The 23,135-nt window shown below is 37.4% G+C and overlaps 1 protein-coding gene across 2 annotated transcripts; it reads left to right on the top strand.

The window, feature by feature from the left end:
• The first annotated feature begins 1,811 nt into the window (after positions 1 to 1,811).
• LOC148871614 (mediator of RNA polymerase II transcription subunit) lies at positions 1,812 to 23,054 on the top strand. 2 transcript variants are annotated; one of them, XM_088971066.1, is made up of 7 exons: positions 1,812 to 2,175; positions 3,885 to 4,047; positions 9,284 to 9,758; positions 21,982 to 22,041; positions 22,138 to 22,206; positions 22,425 to 22,468; positions 22,540 to 23,054. In XM_088971066.1, the coding sequence occupies exons 1-7, from the start codon at positions 1,896 to 1,898 to the stop codon at positions 22,721 to 22,723; spliced, it is 1,275 nt and encodes a 424-aa protein (XP_088827192.1). In that variant the 5' UTR covers positions 1,812 to 1,895; the 3' UTR covers positions 22,724 to 23,054. The 2 variants fall into 2 exon arrangements, with proteins under 2 accessions (XP_088827192.1, XP_088827193.1); XM_088971067.1 differs by having other exon boundaries at positions 22,517 to 23,054.
• Positions 23,055 to 23,135: the final 81 nt, after the last annotated feature.

Genomic DNA, 23,135 nt, shown 5'->3' with positions numbered 1-23,135 from the left:
ACTAGGTCGAACGTGGCATTGGTTGAACCACCCGAGTTAGATGGTTTTTAACTAAAAGGGGGAATGTTTCAATAGAACCAAACTTAAGATCAAGGCCAAGTGACGGTTTGAATAATTCAATTAGCTAAGTCAACAACAACTTGAAAACATTGATGATAAATAAGAAATTTATTTATCAATGATGGAAATGGAGTGTACAATTTAAAACCAATTGGAAGTAAAACTATTTTCCTATTATCTCTCATTAAATCTCATATCTAAGGTATATTCTCTTATTAAATCATATATTTAAGATATATTTTTCTCATCATTAAATTCTATTAATTAAATCCACAACATTAATTTTAATAATATAAAAATAAATATTTTGAAAAATAAATTGAAAACAAAATCATTTTCTTCCCTCTCGGTGGTGGGTAAGCAATTCAACCATTTGGGGTCAAATGTGTTAATAAATAATGCCATAATTAAATAATAATAATAACAATAATAATAATAATAATAACAACAACAACAACAACAACAACAACAACAACAACAACAACAATAATAATAATAATAATAATAATAACAATAATAATAACTAAAAAAATAATAACAATAATAATAATAACTATTATTATTATTATTATTATTGTTATTATTATTATTAGTATTATTATTATTTAAAATTTCTTCACGTAAGCATTTAGTACAAGTATTTAAGTTTCTTTTTAATCATATTGTTATTTTTATTAATTTTCAATTTATATCTTAACTATGATATATCTAAAATTCAAGTAATTAATATGGAAAAAAATTCATACGTGCAATGCACATGCTTAATTACAAGTAGCACTAAAAACATAGGAAAACAGAGCAAAGAATACATATCTTAGATATTTTCATTTCGGCAATAGCAAAGTACATAGCACTAAAATGGACTTCGGTCCAAATCATCCTACACCAATAATATGTTTTCACATAAAATAAATGAATAAATAAATAAAGTAGAGAGAGATAAGATTTGGAGAGGGAGGGACATGATTAATATAATCTAGAATTAGAATTGTAAGACACAATGGAAATCTTGAAGCTATATAAATAAAGTAGAGAGAGATGGGGGAAAGGAAAAAACATGGTTTGTTATTTAGAATTGTTAGACACAAAAGGAAATCTTGTACAACTGCAAGGGGTGTGACAGTAGGGGTAGAAATGAACTGAGCTTTTCATGAATTATTTGAGTTCGGCTCATGAATAGTTTGATTTCGCTTGGTTTAAATTGAGCTTCGAGCTGAGCTTGAGCTAAATACATACATACATACATATATATTCAAAATATTATATATATATATAATATTTTTATTTTTTATATATGATAACAAATGATTTTTATAATTCTTATTTTTTGTATGTAAAATATATATATTTTTATTTTTATATTTATAACAATATTATATATAGTATATTTATTTTTTATATGTATGGTAATAAACAATTTTTGTATGTAAAATAAAAAAAAATTATGTATAATTTTTCATTTTTATAAGAATTTTGGCTCATAACCGAACTAGGCCGAGTCAAACGTGAACTATGAACTTTAGAGCCCAGCCGGATTCGAATTCGAGTCCCTACAAATCGAGTTCAAGCCTAACATTCTTTTGGCGAACCGAGCTCGAATAGATAGGCAGGTCGGTTCGGCTCGGATACACCCTGTTTGTCTGTTTGTGTATTTTCTTATCGGGTCGGAAGCGGGTATACCCAGATCCAGTCCAGACGACCAGACCCCAACGGCCCAACCCAATAACCATTGAGACTTGACAGACCTAAGAGACGTGGACCAGTTGATTCGAACTAAAAAACGGGAGTGGGTAGAACGCGATCTCACCGGAAAGTGCAACTAGCGAGGAAAAGAAATGCAGCAGCAACCTCAGGCGCCGGTGGCGTCTGCTACACAGCCAGACCAGCCGGAATCTGGTGAAACCACGGCGGAGGCGCCTCCGAAGCAGGTGGCTCTGGCGATGGAGAGGTTAGGGCAAGCGGCTCGTCTCATTGCTGATGTCAGACTGGGCGCTGATCGCCTACTTGAAGCTCTCTTTATCGCTGCACAACCTCATCAATCCAACAAGCCTTTGCATTTGATTGTCAACGAAGAGGCTACAATGCGCCAGCACCTTCAGGATCTTCGAGCAGTCGGTAACAACACTTAGCAATTGATCCCCTATGTTCTTGTTTAATTTTATTTCCCAGGTTAGGGTTCTACAGTTCTACTGTCGACTTAGTTTGCTTTTTATTCCTTTTTCTTTCTTTTTTTTTTTTTTTTTTTTTTTTAACTTCAGTTGGTGATATATAAACCTAGAGCTGAGTATTAGTTGAAGAATTTGTATATATTTCTCCTTAGAAGAGATGCCATGGAGTTATCGATGTTTGTAGTAAGGATGAAACATAGGAGGCTAGTAAGCTATTCCTTGCAAGCTGGGTTGTTTCAAAAGTTACTAATTGCGACCTGAGCCAGTACAAGACAAACCATTGAACTATTGACCATAAAAAGAGTCTATCCACTTCTGGTTCAGCCTCACCATAGAGTTGAAGTTAGTAATTGTATCTATTATTTTCTTTTCTCTGTTCTTTGAATCCAGTGGTCATATTGTGGACAGTATATCCTGTTTAGGCATTTTTCTACGGATAAATATATCTTGATTAGCCATTGTCAGACTATTTTATGCTATCAGTGCTCATTAAGCCCCTATCCTATTGTTGATTTTTTTTTCTTGTCTTCTTTTAATGTTATCTTTTAAAGGAAAAGAAATGATTTCTATGAATTTTTAGCCTTTTTATTAGACTATTTATTTTAGCTGCCATAATGGAAACTATCTCCATATTCTTGTTTTTAGGTCATGAAATTCAGTGATGATGGCAAGATTGTTGGGGCTCACAACAACCATCCATGGGATAAAACTACAAAGTATTTGAAATGAAATAGCAATCAAGAAAACCCAATAGCAACAAAAATAATGAAATCCAATCAAAGACAAATAAAAACAAGTACTACAAAGAACACAAAGGATTTATGTGGTTCGGCCTTAACCACCTACGTCCACGGGAGAGGTGTAAACCATTTTTCGTTATGAGTGAAAATGAGAAACAGTATTTATCAAAAAAGAAAAATGAGAAACAGTACAAGAACCTTGTGGCTTGCAACCCAAACCAATCCTTAGCCCTTGTATACCCATTCTCCCTTTCCTCTCCCAACTTGAAGAAGAAAAACCCACTCTTACACCAGAGCACCCTCATTCTCTCAACCTCTTTATTTTTCTCCAACAAGGAAAAGAGCAAACTTCTTTCTTTCTCCTAAACCTTACATGCAAAAGAAACCTTTTATTTGCAAAATCCACCTTAACCTAAGGATGGATCACACTCAACCATTAGATTAAAAACTAATCCAGCGGTTGAAAAATAAGACACAACCCCAACAAAGATTAGATGAAGTTGAAGTTCATTTTTGTTGTTTATTACACTCTTAAATATGTGAAGCTTTTTGAAGAATTGCTATTGTTTAGTCTATGAATTTGTAGCATTTTTGTTCTTTATTCTATTGATATGTAACAGTAAGAGGCCATTTGATAACAGCTGAAGTTGCTGAACTAAAAGACATTGTTTTGTCTTTTAGTGGATAAAATAAGTAAATAATAAATATTCAAAGGTTATCTACTCAACTTCAGCTCCAGTCGTTAAGGATCCCACAACCTCCTTAAAAATTTATTCACTAAAATACAAATTAATAAGTTTTTCAGTTCAGTCACTTTAGCTGTTATCAAATGCCCCCCCCCCCCCCCCCCCCCCTAAGGTATTTTTTTTTTAAATTAATTTGAGATCATTAAACAATGGGATTCTCCAATTGTTAGGAAGACAACTGGAAGAGTCTGGGGTTCTGAATTCTCTTCGATCACGAAATAACTCTTGGGGTTTACATATGCCCCTTGTTTGTCCTGATGGTGCTGTTGTTGCATATGCTTGGAAACGTCAACTTGCTGGTCAGGCTGGTGCATCAGCTGTTGACAGAACCAGGTAGAAGATTCTGTTCACTAAAATGCATAATGGTAGCAGATCTGTCTAACTTGTAAATATCTTATGCTAGCTGGAAAATTTCTCTATCTTTGCTCCTTAATTTATCCGTTCTTATACTAGCTGGCTGATCTCCCTTAATTTATCTGTGTGGTATTTATTTAGGATAACCTTAGTTCTATTTTGTGATTCTGAAGTTCTTACAGTTTTTTTTTTTCTTCTAATTTTATGTTAACTAGTTCTAAATACTCAATGTTTAGAGGAAAAACTGTACTAATTGTGCTACCTTCTGTTATGTATTGGAATGTATCAAATGGGAAACAGTTCATATGCATCTTTTCTCCTTACTTTATCTGTTCTTATACTCACTGGATAATTGCTCTATCTTTTCTCCTAAATTTTTCTGTGAGGTATTTATTTAGGATAATCTTGTTTCATTTTTAGATCCCAAAGTTCTTACAAAGAATGAGTAATTTCAATTTTTCTTTTTAATTTTGTTTTAGCTAGTTCCAAATAATCCTTGCTTAGAAAAACAAATCTACTTAATTATACTACCTCTTATTATTTGTTGGAATGCATCAAAGGGAAAAAACTTGTATACAATTTCCTGAAACATACAAGTGGAGGAGATGGTTTACCATGTTTAGTGTGCCTCTGAAGTTAGTGTGCCATCATTGGAATAATCAGGGATTTAACATCTTATAATTTTGTATGGAACATTTGGTCTGTGATGATTTGATTTATTAAGGCTGTATTTGGTAAGAGTGCAAATGCAATATGTTTGGTTTATGAAAATGTTAACTTGGTTTGGTTTTGCATTGATATTTTTTTTTTGTATTTTTACCAACTGCATTTGGTTGTGATGGGTACAAACACGAATTCTGAGGCTGGGATCTACCTTTTATACATTGACAAATTTTGAGTGCAAAAATGAACTGCGTGCAAATTCACTTTACTTCAACATTTACACTCTTACCAAACACAACCTAATCAGTTATTGAAAGGTGAACCTTAGGCGCACAAGCAAGGCGCATTTCAAGGCTTCTGTGACTTTAGAAAGGCATGCGCCTGGTGCTCCTTGCGCTGTGACACAAGCGTGTACCTGTGAGAACCTGATGGGGATCAACTTAAGGCATATCAAAAGAGAACCAAAGTTGCTTTTATGTTCATTTGGCATCATTGCGAAGACGTGGGGCCCACATGGGAGCTGGGTTAGTAGTGGATCAACTTGGGAAGATCCTAGAGTCTTCATTCCACCTTAAAATGCTCTGTGTGGTTGAGCTTGCTATGGACAGGATTTATTTGGCTTTCTTACATTTCTAGACAGCAAAGGTATTTTTGTAATTTTGCATCTTTAGGGGGGGGGGGCTTATGTTTAGTCTAGTAATTTCCCTTTGTTTGGCTTTATATTTGTAATTGTTTAGAGTAGGTTTAGTTTAATCTAGCTTCTTTTTGTGAGTGACATGTTGGGCAAGCTAACTTGAGGGGCAACTTTCTTCCTTTGGAAGCTTCTTATTAAGCTTGTAAGGCTCATTTGGAGGATAGTTTTTGCTGATGAACAAAGAAAATTTATCTACAGAATTTGGTGTAGTTGCCAAGTTAGGGGTGTGATTGCCCTCACACCTCACCCTTAGGTGTGTAATTGCCTAGGGTTTTCATCTTATTTCCATCTCTTCTCTTCTCTTTTCTTCTTTCTCTATTCGTTCTTTGTTTGTTCTACACGCTTAGACGCAAGTTGGTTGCAAGAATAATGCTGAATCACAAAGATCCTGCATCAAAACCCCTCTTTTTTGCCAATATATTGTTCATTTCATTCTTCCTAATAGAATTATAAAACCATTTTTTTTTTCAAGTAGGAATTAAGAATTTAAGACCTTAGCATGAACTTACTTGGGTTTGCCTCAAAGGGCTTGATAAAAAGCGTCTCATAGAATTAGAGTAATACAATTGGGAAAGAAATAAAAAGCTTGAAAGTTTATGCTTAAATTGTTTTTTTATCAATAATTGTAACTTTTTCATTAAAGTTAAAAGAGTATGAGTACAACACAAAGAAGACAGTGAGAGATAAGTTCTCTTAACTTTAAAAGTACGACAAAAATTATAGCTGTGCCCAAAATAAATGATTTCTCCCCACCCCTTGTTTGGCTAGTGCATCAGCTATAGAGTTAGCAGTTCTTTTTTACTCATTGTAGCCTTAGATCCATATTCCTAGTGATCCATTGAAATTTCTTCTTCTCAATATTGTATCTCCATATCCCAGCTTCCTCTTTCTGCAGCCATGTCATAACCAGCTCGGAGTCCCTTGTATAATTAACTTCCTCAAGTTCATAGCTCCAGTCCTTTGTGCCCTTTCCATCAGAGCCATTACTTCTGCCCTTAAAGAGTCTCCCTCACTAACTGGGCCCGAAAATAAATCAATAACCTTACCTTCCTCATCCCTGAAGACCCCTCCAGTTCTAGACAGACCCTGATTGCCCAAACTACTTCCATCAAAATTTAGTTTGATAAACCCTCTTTCTGGTGGTGACCAAACAAGACTGATAACTTGCTTATTAGAAGTTGAATCCACAGCCTCCTTCTAGTTTCTAAAGATATCATCAAAGGATACATGTGAGAAAGCTTCCAAGGATTTAAGCCTATAAGCCACTCTGATAAGAACAATTTCCATTAAAGCATTCTTCCTTCTTTCCTTTTCCTTAAAAATTCTAGCATTACTGGAGGACACTTCTACCCCCATCACTTGCCCCCCACTTCCGAGGTCGAGGTGGTTCTACTCGGGTAAAGGAAGTACCCTAGAAAGTCGATTCTTGTCAAACTCTCCATCATGAGGTTTTCCTTCAAAATCCGTTGATTTGTATGCGAGCAAAGTGTCGCTTCGGTTCGCTCTGACAAGTCGAGTCCTCTCTACGCGCAGGCTTAATGCCATTTATTAACTTGAAGCGGACTTAAAAAACGTGCTCAACTGGTTTTGGTTATCGGGAAGCCCAACCGTCATGAATTTTAGCCATTGGATGAAGGGCGATCATAGCCGTTGGAGACCTACCATCCTTGCCTATAAATAGTGAGGAGAAGGGGGGTCCATTTCCCACTTACTCACTTGAAGGGGTCTTGCTCTAGAGGTTGAAGCTTGGTCCTTAGAAGCTTCCCAAGTCATAGGTCGTCGGGTTGGTCTTCCTTCAGTCTTCTTTTCTCTCCTATCCTAGGTGAGTTTTTCCCTACCCGAGTTCTCGCCTTTTCTTCAGTTTGGGGTTCCATGTCGGGCTCTCCAAAACATAGCGACTTTAGGGAAATGGACAGGGCTGTCTAGATGGAGGAGGAAGAGCTCGCCAACTCGACCTCCTTTGATTGCCAGGGGTCAGGGCATCACCATGATCTTTGAGCCATATAACTAGCTCGTCTTAGATCCTTCCGAGCCTTAGTTGATGGTGGTAGAGCTGTCCTAGAATGTCTAGGATTCTGAAGTGAAGGTGCTAGAGTTGCAGGCCCAAGTTGAGGAGATGAAGGCTGAGCTGGAGAGAGTGAGGGCCGAGGAGTTGAGAATTCAATGTGAGCTATTGGTTGAAGCTCGGAAGGAGGCTATCAGGGCTTTTAAGGCATCCCAGGAGTATGTGGACGAGTGGGTTGATTATGTTGTACCTTACCTAGAAAAGGGTTTCAGGTTGTGCAATTTCTTTGCGGCGACCTTGTTCCTTGACTTGCCCTTTGGTCAACTGAAGATAGATAACGTTCCCTAGGAGCTCTTTGCCAGCATTGACCAGGAGAGAGGAGGAAGGGGGAGAGGAAGGAACTAGGGGGTGGTGACGAGGTGGCCACGATCACCAAGTAGGTCACCACCAACATGCCCCCCAGTGATGCATGAATCTGTTGGCCTCTTTTCTTGGCCCTTGTATAATATTAAATTGTCAGAGCTTCCACGCCCGACTTGTTGTAGTTTGGTTTCTCTTTTTTTTTTTTTTTTTTTGTACTTAGTCACCCTTAATGAAACAAAGAGCCTTTTTTTGTCAATGTTGTGTGGATGATCTGAGTTTTTGGACTTACCCGTTTTCCCATTTATTTATACGCCAGTCGAGTTGGAATTGGCCCTAACCACCTTTTTCCTTTATCTTGAGCTGACAACAGGTCACTCGAGTTATCCCAGTTCTTCATGTCAAATTGAACCGAGGAGTTATCTCAGCTCAGTTACGAGTTGGGTTATGAGATGGCTCCATCTTGGTGTTCGGTCACGACCAATCACTCGAGCTGAGTTGAGACATACAAATGTGGTAAAAATATAAGTGTTGAAAGGACAACTCGTGATTCCGTTAATAATCAACCAACTACATTATTGATAATATAATTTTAGATTCATGGTATGCCAAGTGCGAGGTATAGCACACCCATCTAGAGTCTCGAGTTGGTAGGTCCTAGATCCCAACACCTTTACCACCTTGTATGGGCCTTCCCAGTTTGGGCTGTGTTTTCCTGAACCTACCTCATGTACAATGATCTTTTTGAGCACGAGGTCATCAACTCTGAAATTCCTTTTTTAGACATGTGCATTGTAAGAATGAGCTACTTGCTGTTGTTAGGCGACTGTGCAGACTTGTGCTTGCTCCTATACTAACTCCATTAGGTATAAGTTTTGAGCTCGTTGTTCTACTTTTCTTGAATGAGAATAAAGTTCTCTCTTTCTCTTTCTCTCCCCCCGTCCTCCTTAATGGGAGGATTATATAACTCTTGGCATACAAACTGTTGGAATGCCAACAATTGGTGGGACTCACTCATGATTGGTTGTTTCTGTAATATGACATGGAATAAAAAAAGTCCAAAGTTCAAAAAAAAGGAGGGAAAAACACACCCTTTCTTGTTTTAGTGTGTGTGGATTTCTAGCTTGGACCTGTGCAATGCATGGGCTTTGTTAAGCGAAAATTGAAGCAAAAAGAACCCCCTGTGTCCAAACCCAAGTATTATGTTTGGGTAATTTAACATTTATTATGATTATTAACTAAAATTTAAACTTTTCTTTATTTGCTGTCTGGGCTGGGCCCGTGCCAGGCTTGAAGTATTAGTTCCAGATATGTCAAAAATTTGTTAACCTGTTGGAGCTTCTTGTTTAGCCAAACTCCCAAAGTTTGTTAGCTTCATAAGTCTCCTATTTTGTTTGGTTAGGGATATGCAATACTTTGGCTCCTGCTTCTTGCACATCATGCATATACCCAGTATCTGAGAACCTCCTGTCCAATACTTTTTAATGTTGCAGGTTAGCTCTTAAAGCGTTCACTGATCAGAAGAGACGATTTTTTCCCCACCTTGAAGATGAATCATCCGGCCAAAATTCTGGTGTGGAATCTGGAGTTTCAAAGAAACATTGCAGTTCCCAAGCATCAACCTTGACTCATAAAGAAGAGCCTAGTGAAGAAAAAACATTACCTGAAGTTCTACTGCGAGTGGAAAAAGAGGCACCTAACATGAGGATTTTTACTTACCAACACCTGGATTGGCTGAAAAGGGCCTCTTCATTGTCGTCTTCAACAAATGAGAACTTCATAGAGTCATCAAAAGAAAATAATTTTCAGACATCAAATAGACTAAGAACAGGGTCACTGGGGCCTGTGTTAGCAGATCAGATTGCTGCTGTTGAGTTGTTGGTGCCTTCTGTTTTTAGAGCTATAATATCACTGCATCCAGCTGGGTCTATAGAACCTGATGCAGTAGCATTCTTTTCTCCAGATGAGGTAATCTTGTTAACAATATATCATGAGCTGGTTTTCAATGTTAGGTTAAGTATTTTACTCCCCTGTTTACTTACTGAAAACCTGAAGAACAAGTTGCAGGAAATTATTTTCAAGTGCAGTGCACTAATACCCTAAACCTTGTTAAAACAGGAAATTATTTATCAAGTTATCCTTGTTTCTGGATTCCTATTTATAGGTTGTCTATAGTGTGCTCATTGTTTTATGCCATGCTGTCTCAAGTATGTGCTTGTTATTGCTGTCTCTAAGCTATCATCTGTTTGATCATTGCATATGCTTTACTTTCTCTCTCTCCCTCTCTCTATACACTCACATGTATACATATTAGGGTTGCATGGACTCTCCTCAGTGGATACCACGCCATGTCGGACATTTTACCTGAGGCTGACACTTAATGTTTTCTTGGGAGCACTTCTACATACCATTTCCTTTTTATTTTCCTAGCTTATTTGGCATATATGAACAGCTAATCTACAAAATGGATCCATTTTTCAGATCAAATGATACTTGGTAACAAAGGCAACATTTTTTGTAAGTATATAATGTTAAAATTGAAAAAAAATATTAATTATATTAATAGTATATACTTTTCCATGTATGTGTTTGTGAGTCTATGTTTTCTCATTGTTAAGGAGTTTCTTTAGGTTCTTAGGATTTATTATGTTCTGTTATTGGGCTGTTTTTGTGTTATCATCTGTTTAGGACAGAAGGGTAGTTTAGTCATTTTCATTCTTTTATTAAGGACATACCCAGTCCTGATACTAAACAGGGATTCTTGTAATTGATATATTTAATTGAGTAATATAATGTTAAAATTGAAAAAAAATATGAATTATATTAATAGTATATACTTTTCCATAGATGTGTTTGTGAGTCTATGTTTTCTCATTGTTAAGGAGTTTCTTTAGGTTCTTAGGATTTATTATGTTCTGTTATTGGGCTGTTTTTGTGTTATCGTCTGTTTTGGACAGCAGGGTAGTTTAGTCATTTTCATTCTTTTATTAAGGACATACCCAGTCCTGATACTAAGCAGGGATTCTTGTAATTGATATATTTTATTGAGTAATATAAGTACCCAACCGCCTTCTAGGTGAGATGATTAATTCAACGACTCACCCAAAGAGGGGTGTGGTTGTTTCTCTTATTCCCAGTCTGCAATAGGTTTTCTTCCTTATTCGCCATTTCTCTCAGTTGAGAACAGGTACAAAGGCTTTCATGGTATCAGAGCAGGCTTGCTTACCTTCTGTTCCTCTCTTTTTTCTCTTTCTCTGATTTTGATTTCTCTCTTCTCCATTATTTCTTTTCTTTTCTATAGAGGATAGAGGATCAGAACAATGTTGATTGCTGTCTAGGTGATTTATGATGGTTCTACCATCGCTCTATGTGCTTTGAGTGATGTGTGATGTGAGATCCTCTATCGAGGCAATCCTTGAGGGCTTTGTGGTTGCTATGATTGAAATCAGTGAAGATGGTGCATACTATGGAGTTTCCATGGTGTGATTTTGTGTAATAAGAGGTGAGCAGTTGTTTATTGATGCTGAAAGTCTAGTTTCATTTTTTTAATGACTGGCTGATTGTGTTAAAGTGAGGTTTACCAGATTTAGAATTTATTTAATTAATTATGACTGACATGGGGTCTAAATCTGCTGTTGTGGTATCTCCTGATTTTTTACCCATTCAGACGACATCTGTTATGTGGGCTATATCCGTTGAGGTGTTATTGACTACAAAGGGGAAACTTAAGTACCTAATGAAAAGAAACCTAAATCTGTTAGGCCTTCTTACTCTGATTGGCTGCAAGAGAATGCTCAAATAAAGATCTGGTTGTGGAATTCATCAAGCCTAATGTTAGTATCAGCTTAATTTTCTTGGATACTTCTAAGCACATTTGAGATCAAGTTAGGAGAATGTATTTGGGAAGCAATTGAAGGGATTATTTCTATGTTGCCATTTTTTTTAATCTAGAATTAAGCCTGAGTACGAATCAGTGAGATCACAAATTTGGGTAGTCTTGACTTTCTATCCATGGAAGAAGTTTTCTCATGACTCTGAAAAGCTAGACTTCTGAAGTTACAGACTACACCTGTTGATGGAAGAAGTTTTCTCATGACTCTGAAAAGCTAGACTTCTGAAGTTACAGACTACACCTGTTGTTAACTGTTTAGCTTGGAAGTTAGTGGATATATAGGATGTGGTGGACCTGGTGGTTGTAGTAGTGGTTCACATGGAGGATGTGGATGTGGCTCTACAGGAGGTTGATCTAAGGTTGGAGGTGTTGTGGTCATGGTAGGACCATGAATGGTAGATATTGTATTCACTATGGACTTGAGGGACATACAATTGGGTATTATAGAGATTTACATGGAGTTTGGACATGCTTTCATTGTGGGTCTGAGGGGCAGACTGTTGACTATGGTAGAAGTCCACTTGTATAGCTGTGTAGTCATTAACCATGTGAGCACCACCAGATTGTGAGAGGAATTACACCTCATGCCTCCTCTTCCACGACTACTATTGCCCAAACTTTCAGGTATTGGCTCATCTTGCTCTTTTTCTACTAGTACTCCATGGGTCATTGACTTAGGAGAGCTACAAACCATATGATAGGTACCTATTCTTCCTTTTAACAATTTATCCCTATTTACAAGTCTTTTCAACATGTCACCCTGGCCAATGGTACTGTTTCCTCTGTCTCTGGTGTAGGAGTAGCAATTCCTTTTGTTTTTGATAAGCAACCTAAATTTCATGAAATTAAAATGATAAAATGAGAAAGTACAACAGGATGGAAAGTACCCCAGCCACCCATATCATTTTTCAGTACATCCCAAGTACAATTTAGTGCAAAAGAATTGTTCCCTGTGAACCCCTTGATTGGCCAAAGAGTTTGCCATTGTACTTTCTATCCTGATCCACCTAAATGTAGCTGCCACATCCTTGGAGAATGACTCAATTTCCCTTACTGTCTACCTATAAGTCTAAAACTCCTGGGATGTTGCTGCTTAACCATGAGATAACTACTTTAGAATCCCTTTCCACCTCCAATTGTTAGAGTCCAAGTTTCTTGCCCATCCCTTAAATCTTGTAGCAAGGCCATTATTCCAGCTTTAATAGAATCAAGAACTCCAATGGGGCCTGAAGACAATGCCTTGATAGCACCTGTTGTATCTCTAATGAATTCCCCGATTCCTGCCAGGCTTGGGTTGCCTAGCAAGCTACCATCAAAAATCAACTCCAGTCTGTGACTTGATGGTTGTTTCCAATCCATCACAGCTTTATCTTTCACTCTGTAAGAGTTAGCCACTTTTCCTCAAGCTCTCACTATTTCATTCACCAAGAATTCTCTGAAATTGTCCATCTTTTCAACCCACTTTGCAACCTTTATCTTTATGTTGCCCATTATTTCTCAGTTATCTTTATCATCTACTCCTAGTTCTCAACAATCTTTATCATCTATTTTATTTGTTCCTCAGGTTTCTTTTTGATCAATAACTGAATCAGGTTCATTAAATTAAAACAAAGAGATACAAGGAGCAAAAAAAGGGAGAGATAAACCTTCTTAGCTCTCCCTTACACATGTTTACTACAAAGCCCAAAATAGTTGATTCCTTTCCCCCCCTTGTTTAGCCGATGCATCAATGAAAGAATTAGCATCTCTTTTCACTCATTGTAGATTAACTTCCATTCCTTGTGATAGCCACTTGAACCTCCTTTTTTCATTAATGTAGTCCCACCAACCAGCACCCTCCTTTTTTTTTTTTGATAAGTGCATCCTCCTTTTTGTAGCCAACCTCTTACTAACTTTGAGTCCAATCCCCTTCAATGATCAGTTTGTAAATATGCATTTCCTTAGCCTTTTGTACTCCTTCCATTGCATCCATTATTTCAGCCCTCAGAGGATCACCCTCTCCAATTAGGCTTGAATAAAGAGCAATGATCCTTCATCATTTTTGACACTCGTCCAATGCCTGAAGGGTGTGGATTTCCATCACTACTTCCACAAAGTTCAGCTATATGAATCACCCAATTGGTGGGGACCAAGATGCCCAATGACATCCCTGAGGGGGGCTGAGTCAGCCATTTCCTTCCGTTTTCTCATCAAGTCATAGGAATGTACTCAAAAAGTTTCAAGGATTTCACCCAATGGACCACTCTGATAGTAATAGCTTCAATTAAAGCAACCCTACTTCTCTCCTTTTCTGAGAAAACTCTCTGATTTCTCTCTTACCAAATTGTCCAACAAACAGCCGCTCTTGTACACCTTCATAAAATTCTTCTCCTCTTCTTCGGTCAACTAACAAAGGTAGAGGTAAACAAGCTTTGTACATTTGGCAGGGGTTTCCCAAATTGAGGAAACAAAGGGGGAGGAGATTAATAAGTGATAGAAAGTCTCATCATTAGCCTTACAAAGAGAGCACCAGTGAGGGAATAAGCATCAATTAGGTCTTTTTCTCTAGAGTAATAAATGTTAAAGTGGTTTCATCTCTGCAGTTAGGAAAGGGCATATAGTAAGGGAATTGTTCCTTTAAGAGTGAATTGCACCACTAAATGTGTTCCCAAAATTTAATAAAATTTCCAGAACAAAGGTTATACATAGTTTCAGGAAAGGGATAGGCGCAACAAATTAGATGGACTTGTTTATTCTTGTTCAAGTGTTTGGAGCTCACAAATTTCCGCACTTGGAGTTTCATCTGGGAAGCCTCCTGTGGTTGTTTTAACCCTCTGAGCACTCCCATTGTTCTGTTGCTTATCCCTAACTGGAATCTCCCTGCTCAGCCTCAGTTGATCCTTCACTATCTCCTTACGGACACCCTGCCTAGAATGAAAATTTGGTTTGGTTCCCCCTTGTTTGGGGTTTGGTTTCCTACCCCAACTGCCTCCTTATATGTAACCATATTACATCCTCTAATTTTTTTTTGATGAATATATTACATCCTCTACTGTTTTCCGCTGAACATGAAGATGAGGCATCCTTCAACACATTCCCCTCTTCGGCAAAGAATATGCCTGTGCTGAGGTAGTCTTCAGGTTTCTCTACCATAACTTCCTCATCTCCCACACTATCAACCAATGACCCCATCTCTGAATCAGATTCTTCATTGTCCGACTGACTACGGTCCACCCAGCCATCATCAACATCAAGATCCTCCGGTCAATCCTGATGTACCTGGGATTGGGGCGATCACTCATGGCTTCAGTTGAAGTCTTATGCATAGCCTCCAGCCTTGGAACCCACTGCTATGATGTCTTCAATCCAGAGTTTGAAGCTGTTCTCTCATAGGCATCAACTTGGGACAATGATGGACTAGTTTTACCATTACTAGTTGAGCCCAACAGGTCGTGCCTCATGTGACAACTAAAATTGTCACATGATCCATAAACTGATAAGCTTCCAACTCATTGGAATTTCAAGCAAGTCCATAGCCTGGTCCACATTTCTCCTAATTAGTTCAGATGTTACTTCACCCTTATGAGGTCTCTTGTTGGCCTTCAATGGACTGGGCCCCATGTGGGATATGATGCAGTCCCTTTTCTAAGAACCTCAGCAAAGAGGTGTTACCCGTTCCCTTCATTTTGGGTTCAAATTTATTTGAAAAATTTTCCTTACCAAGGAGATCCTTGATTTGACCCCTGGCTTTTGATTGTCATCTTCCATGTTAAAAATTTCTTTAACTTCTTTTCCTCTATCCTCTCTCCTTCCACTACATAAGCATCACCCTGCAGCCCATCATCTTCTTCAACATCTCAACCTTCTCTCCACAGTGACGTTTCAACTTCCGCCACCAACCACACATTGGTCCGCAACCTGTCAGAGATGTCGATTGAAAGGGGAACTATTTCAGGTTTCAATCCAGTGATTCTAACCCTCACAGAACAAAGATTAGCTATTTAGCTGTATTGATCGCTAGGACACTTCCCATAATTCTTATGATTCTGTCAAGAGAAGACTCCTTCCACAATGTAAAGGGTAGGCCTACCAATTTAATCGTGAAGGCTCCATCAGTTACCTCCTTCTGTTGCAAGAGAATGACCAATTCTCTACCAAAACCAATTCCATCTCATTTTCCACTGTTGTAAAGTCTACATCTTTGTCCCCTATTTCCAGAACAGATCTCCTCTCGTCAAAGGAAAAGAAACTCCAAAACTGACTGAGTTTGGGCATAATCGAATCCAGAATAACTCCCCAGTCGGTCACCTCCTTCCCCACCCTTAGAACCTGTCTTTTTCCACATTCTCCTTTGCCATTTTCCAGAATTAACTTTTGGAACTTGAACTTACCACCAGCAAATTCTTTTGTGTCTCTTCTTGCAAGTTATATTCTGCATCTCCTCCACTATTATTTGCTTCACTTGACTCCTCTTTAGACTTCTCATGATTAATCTTTATTTGCTTTGCCTCCAGGGTCTCGCAACTTAAGATTATCATTTTCTTTCTTCAACGGAAATTCTTGCATCTTCTCTACAACGGTCTTCTAGCCCAGACCTTGCTTTCCTTCTGGGATACAAATCAGTTGTTTTTTGTTGTTGCCAAAGAACTCTGAGTATTTCACAGACCAGCCTTTCCGATTATGCTCCAGCAGTCCAGCTCTACTTGATATCTTCTTCTTGATAGCTCTGGATAGCTCTCCCAACCAATGTTCTTAACAGAGTAGAGTGCCCCATTGATGAAGCCTTTCAACCATAGTGTTGCTTCTCCAATCAAGAAAATGATTTCTTTTTCTTTATTCCATTATCATCTTCTTTGCTTCGATTACCATCTCTTCTTAACATCTTGTTGCAGGAAGGAAAGTCCCCTCATTTTTTCTCTTTATCTTGTCAAGTGAGAGGATTTTATTTATTCCTCAGTTTCCTTTTAGCTTAATGTCTGTGAGTAGATTATCCTTCTCATTGTGTATTTTAGACTTGAAGACCAAGAGGCAGATTGGAGGATGCAAGTCTGGTGGTTCATATTTTCTTGATGGTGGCAATATAGCTTTATACTCATCCTCTAGTGAATTAGTACTTTGGTTGCATTACCATTTGGGCATCCTTATAGAGTCTACAGAGTATTATCTTTATTGAAGTTTGTGTTGTGTTAGAGTGTGATGTTTGCCTGTTGAGTAAACATCACTGGGCATCTTTTCCACCTTGTGTGATTAGTTTTGTGTCTAGTCTATTTAAGTTAGGTGATTCTGTTGTTTGAGACCCATGTTCAGTTATGTCTTTTTTGGTATTTAAATACTGTTACCTTTGTTGATGACTTTCTCGGATGGCTTGGTTATATTTAATGAATGGTAAATCTGAGATGTTCTCTATTTTTAAATCTGGGGTGCAGGCCAAGATGAATTTTGACAAACTCTCAATTCATTAATAGGTGAAATGGAGGCAGCATTGCAGCAGTCCTGGAGTCTCTGGTTGAAAGGTGATAATAATACTGCCTGCATTCACAAAATGGCCAATGCTAGGAGGTGGGTGAACAGTATTATGACATTGAAAGCAAGGTTCAAGGTATCGATACGATACACACTGTATCAGGCATATCGTATCGTATCTTTGGGTACCTGATACACCTGTTTACAGGTGTTTTTGGGAACCCATTTTTATAAAATAATATATATATATATATATATATATATATATATATATATATATATATATATATATGTTTAAAACTGAAATTTGAAAAAATAACTAAAAAAATAAAGGGTGTATAGTTTAAAGTACCTATACACCTCTGCCGATACGCAAAGGTGTATCGATACTTTGAACCATGATTAAAAGTAAATGAGGAGGTGCTGGGGGATGAGTGTCGAATCAAGGGAGCCATTATGGATTTCTATTCAAGCCTCTACGAAGAATGGTGGAATAGAAGGCCAAGGCTGAATGGCTTGGACTTTAATAGATCTGATGAAGAAGCTGCTGATTTAGAAAAGTCATTTTTAGAGGAAGAAATAATGGATGCCATTTTCCATATGGAGGGAGGTAAGTTACTAGGACTGAATTGTTTTACAATGAAATTCTGTAAGATTGGTTGGTACACTTTCAAACAGGATTTTTCAAATGGAGGTGCAGAGGGACTTTCTATGGAGTGTTAGGGCCAAGGAAAGAAGTCCCACTTGGTGAAATGGGACGTTTGTAGGGATAAAAAAGATGGCTTGGGGATTAGAAGGGTGAGGTTATTTAATGGTGCACTACTGAGGAAGTGGTTGTGGAGGTTTGGTTGTGAAAAGGAGGCATTATGGAGGGTCATTGCATGCAAATATGGGCTGGTGAATTTTGGATGGGATTTAAAAGAGGTGAAGTTAACTCATGGGGTGTGTTTTTGGAAATGGATAATGAATTTTCATTCAGCCTTTATGAATTATGTCTTACGATGTTGGAAATGATTCAAGAACTAGATTTTGAGAAGACAAGTGGTTGGGGATTGAAAAGTTAAGTGATATATGTGCAAGGTTGTATAGACTTATGAATTGTGTCTTATGATGTTGCAATTTCTAAATGACCTGGCCCCTTAATGGACCTGAAGTTCCTTGAAAGCTTGCCAACATTTTCCAAAAAAAAAAAAGCTTGCCAACATTTAAGGACTTCATGCAGCAGTTTTCTTTTCCGGTTTTCCCATCAGACATTGTGAAGCTCTTTGAGAGCAGTTTTCTTTCTATACCTACAAAAAGGTTAGAGAATATGTGGAGGTGCAAACAAGTAGAAGAGATGGGTTATATGGAAGGAGAGAAGCTCCATTCTATTTAATGATAGGTGAGATTCTGAAATGGTCATTTACTTGGCTGGATACACACAAGCCAGGAAACATGGCAGCATAGAGACATTCTGACAGAAATTAAGCAAATAATAAGGGAAAGAGTTATTTCAATCGTGCGGTTTCATAGGTTAGCAAGTTGCATCACTGACTCACTTGCAATGCAAGGGGCAAACAGGGCTCAAATGTATTTGGGCCTTAGGGACTAACAAATGAAAGGTACTTGGTAGCAGTAATGAGAAGTAAAGACTTTGGTGTTAGGTGGTGAAAGGCCTGCCTAACGTGATCCTTTTTTTAAAAATCAATAAAGTTATTCTTAACAATAAAAAATGATTATTTATTTGGTTATGATCAGAGTTATTTATTGGATGCTTAGATTGCGTTGATCTTCTGGCAACCGATTGCTAGTTTTTTGTCCCATAGGGGCACCCATCAACGTTGATATTTTATCTCCTGTTTGTGGAAGTCCTTCCTGTTGAGCTGGCAACCCATGGGACAAAGTAACCCAAGAATTAGCACCTAGGCTTCACTGGAAATCAACTCCTGGAAGAACTATTAGCAAGCAATACCTAATAGCTTCTTGAGGGAATTGTCACTTTAGGTAAGTTTCTGTAACTTAAATGTTAAAAGCAGAAAAATATTACTTTATCTTCTGCAGAAAAAATATAGAACTTATATATAATTATAGGCAAAGATGAGGAAATTGGCCAGCCTTTCCCCCTTGTTTTTCTACTTTACACCAAAACCAGACTAAGATACTAACTAGGAATAAAGCAAATCCTAGTTGACTTGGAACTAAGACTTACAGTTTAACATAATTCTTGGTTTTGTACAAATTCCTATTTCAATTAGGAAAACTAACTCTTAACTATAATCAGGAAAACCAACTCCTAATGCAACTAGAAAAACCAAATCCTATTGCAACTATAAACAATACTAATGGTTTAAATGATATAATATAGCTACTGAAGTACTGAATAATTAATTATATGATAGTACCCTCCGAAATGCAAGAAAACACATGGAAATTCAGAATATCCTGGACTTGACTCATTAACTTTTGCATCGTTCTCTCCTAGATAGAAAAAAACATGCCCTTGAGTTTTAGAGGATCTGAGAATGAATCATGAAAGTTTGTTCAATGCCGATGGTAGAAAGAACATAAGCTATGAAGATTCCCAAAGCAGCTTCAATGAACATGGATTGTACAATAAATTTCTTTTATATGACCAGGAAATGATCTTGAAAGCAATGTATATCTGAGCCTATTATCTGTTTTCGATGAATATATCTGAACTATTATCTTCCATAACTTCGTAGGTTGAATCAGAATGTCTTAGACCTATCTCTCTGATGGATATCTTTCAGAAATTTATTACAATGTAATAAAACAATCATATACTATGTGTTAAGTGATTTCCCCCAGGCTACAATAATTAGTAGCCATTACATTGCTTTTCCTTCGTTTACAGCAACTGTTATATATCCCTTTAAATGGTTTCCCAATACATTCGACTTCTGCTTACCCCTTGTCTTGCAAGAGTGATCTCGTTGATCACATGAATCTGGGTATCATCTTCCCTTCTTTTTTCTTATACTACAGCCATCTGGTAGCTGTTTTTGAGTCTCCCACAATCAAAACTGTGTGGTCTTCCTAACTTCAGCCCATGTAATAAAGCCAGTCATTAATCCTTGGTCAGTAGTTGTCAAGGCGTCGCCTAGGCGACTAAGCGCCCTTGGCTGGGCACCTCACCCAAACGCCTTGACTTTTAGCAACTAGGTGCCGACCTAGCCGACTAAGCGCCTGCCTAGGCGACAAAAATGACAAGGCAGGCACCTTTTATAATATCATTTGTATTGCTGTATCTTATTAATGTATGTGTTAATAAATTCTATTATATGCTATATATATCAATTATACTTTGTTTTAATGTTTTACTATTGAAATTTAAAAGATCAAAGGGTTTTGAGGAGAGAAGAAAGAAAGAAAGAAATAAGAAAGAATAGAATTATGAAGTGGTTCCTTTTTTTTTTTCTATTCTCTCTCTAATTAAATAAAACAGAAAGTCCATCCTTGTTTTTTCTAATTTACTTTCCATCTTGAATATTTATCATATAAAGTTAACCTTCTTTAGTTGCTAATTGATATGAATTTCTCTATTAAATCCTTATTATAGTAGTATTATTTATGAAAATAATGAAATTAATGTGTAGAAGTTTTTCATCTTTTAGATGTGATGATTTGCCACATTTTTAAAGGAAATTTAATATTCTTAATAAAGATAATTGCTATTTTTTCAATTAATATACATGTTGAATGGTATATAAAACTAGGGAACTAGCCAAAAGTTAGTGTTTTATATTATAAATTTTTTATAATATGATTGAGAGATGATCCATAATGGTAGGACCAATACCTACACTTTTTGGAAGGATGGTATCAAATATTTTTTCGCAGCTGAACTACCAGATGGACTTCCCAATTGTTCACACTACCGTCTAGACCCTAAAGAGCAAGAACTGAAATGGCGAGTGAAAGAGCTGCTAGAAAAAGGGCATATCTGCCCCAGCCCTAGTCCATGTGCAGTCCAAGTTTGTTGGTGCCAAAGAAAGAATGTCTAAGTGCAGATTTCCAATTCCCTGGTTGGATGAAATGTTAAACAACTTAAGCAAAACCTTGTGTTTCCCAATAATCGATTAGAAAAGTGGGTATTACCAAATAAGACCTAAACTTGGAGATGAGTGGAAAACATCCTTCAAAACTATTGAGAGGTTGTAGGAATGGTTGGTCAAGGCATTTAGCTTGTCTAATGCCCCATCCACTTTCATAATGTGTACTTGGCAATTTGGTTCTTTGCACCAGCTTGAGGGGGAGTATTGTTAGTGTGCACCAGTGTTGGTTTTTCTCAAGGTGCTTTACTCTATCTATTTCACATTAATAATTAAAGGAGTTTATAAGGGCCATGGCCTTAGTATCCCTCTCTTCAATTTCTCTATTTTCCTCCCAGCTTTTCCTTCCCTCTCCTCTTTTGATCTATAATGGCCACTCTATCTATTTCACATTAGTAATTAAAGGAGTTTATAAGGGCCATGGCCTTAGTATCACTTCAATTTCCCTATTTCCCTCCCAGCTTTTCCTTCCCTCTCCTCTTTTGATTTTATAATGGCCACTAGAATTAAATAAACAACAATAATAAAGGTCCTGCCATCTTGAAGGTGTCCTGATGTATATTCTTTATGGGTTTCACCATTATATCTGTGATTTGTTCGATGTGCATAAAATGGATTAGTTGCACTGATGGATCATGTTTAGGTTCTCAGCTTTGTCACATTCTTTGTTAAACAATGTGATCTCCAGTTTTGGAGCTTTTGTGTTTTCAGTTGCTTGATTTGTTATTTTTGTTTCTCGTTTAGAGTTTCTGAAGTGCTGTCTATCAATTCACTGATATATGATTTGACCTCTTTTTTCTCTTAGGGAGGCAGTTACATTCATTCAAGAGGATTTTCAGTGTATCATGTGTTTAGACACCTCACGGTAGGAGCCTACAATGACTAGGGAATTTTGCAGTTTCAGTGGCTGACTGAAATACATATGAAGCTCAACTTTTCACTTTTGACCACACCCTTGCAGGAACATGCTGTCAAGGCATTGCAGTTTTTTCTTGGCATCAACACTGATATGGCATTATATAATCTTCTGGTTCTCTCTCTCTCTCTCTCTCTCTCACACACACACACACACACACACACACACACACACACACACAGACCCACCCACCCACACACACAGAGCCAAACCAGAGATGCACAATGAGATGATCTAGTTCAGTTCCCATCCCTGTCATCCTAAGTAAGGTATATGTGCATGAGTACTTTTTTTATCTCCTGGAATGTCCTTGACTTTTTATGTATTGGCAGCACTGGATCTGCAGCTACGAAACTTTGTTTACAAAATCCTGCTGGTAGGTAAACATGTCCTCCTGTATTTTATTTCTATGATTGCTTTGAAGTATTTTTAATTGTTGTTTTGCAGTAAATGTGGGCGGCTTTTGACCATAGACAAGCAGTCGACTTTTCTTCTGCCTCCTATTATTCGTCCTTACCGACATTCTTTTACTACAAAAGCCACAGTAACCCAATCATCATTTTCAATGAAAGACCAAAGCTCACATCTCGTCCCAGCGTATCATGTTGGGTGCTACTCTGAAGAATTATAGTCACGTCTAGTGGTTACAATTTCATTGGCCAACGCCTGCCTGCAAGGCCTTGTGAGGAAATTCGACAACGAAAAGAAATGCTGGCGTTTGTAGATTAGAAGGCCCTCTCGATGAAATTTCAATTTTATCCAGTCACGAGATATTGACAATGTAGATTATGCCCGGAGATTTTGTAGAGAATTTTTTCAATGTACATAAACCAGTACAACCCAAACAAACTAATTTGTTTGGGGAAAGGTTTATTTATTTATTATTATTATTATTTTTTCTGGGCAAACAAAGTAATTTGTTCAACATTAAACTAGTACAACCCAAAGCTTTCTTTCATCCATTCCGTAGGCTCATCTGGCGACAGTACATCCTTTTTCAGTCTACTTATGGAAAAATATTTACAAAGATTTGATTTGTAATT

This window comes from Nelumbo lutea, chromosome 2 (assembly GCF_056320005.1).
Source record: "Nelumbo lutea isolate HS-2025 chromosome 2, American lotus-T2T, whole genome shotgun sequence".
Taxonomy (NCBI): Eukaryota; Viridiplantae; Streptophyta; class Magnoliopsida; order Proteales; family Nelumbonaceae; genus Nelumbo; species Nelumbo lutea.
The sequence above is the reverse complement of the archived record's forward strand: the minus strand, read 5'-3'. Positions and strand labels throughout refer to the sequence as shown.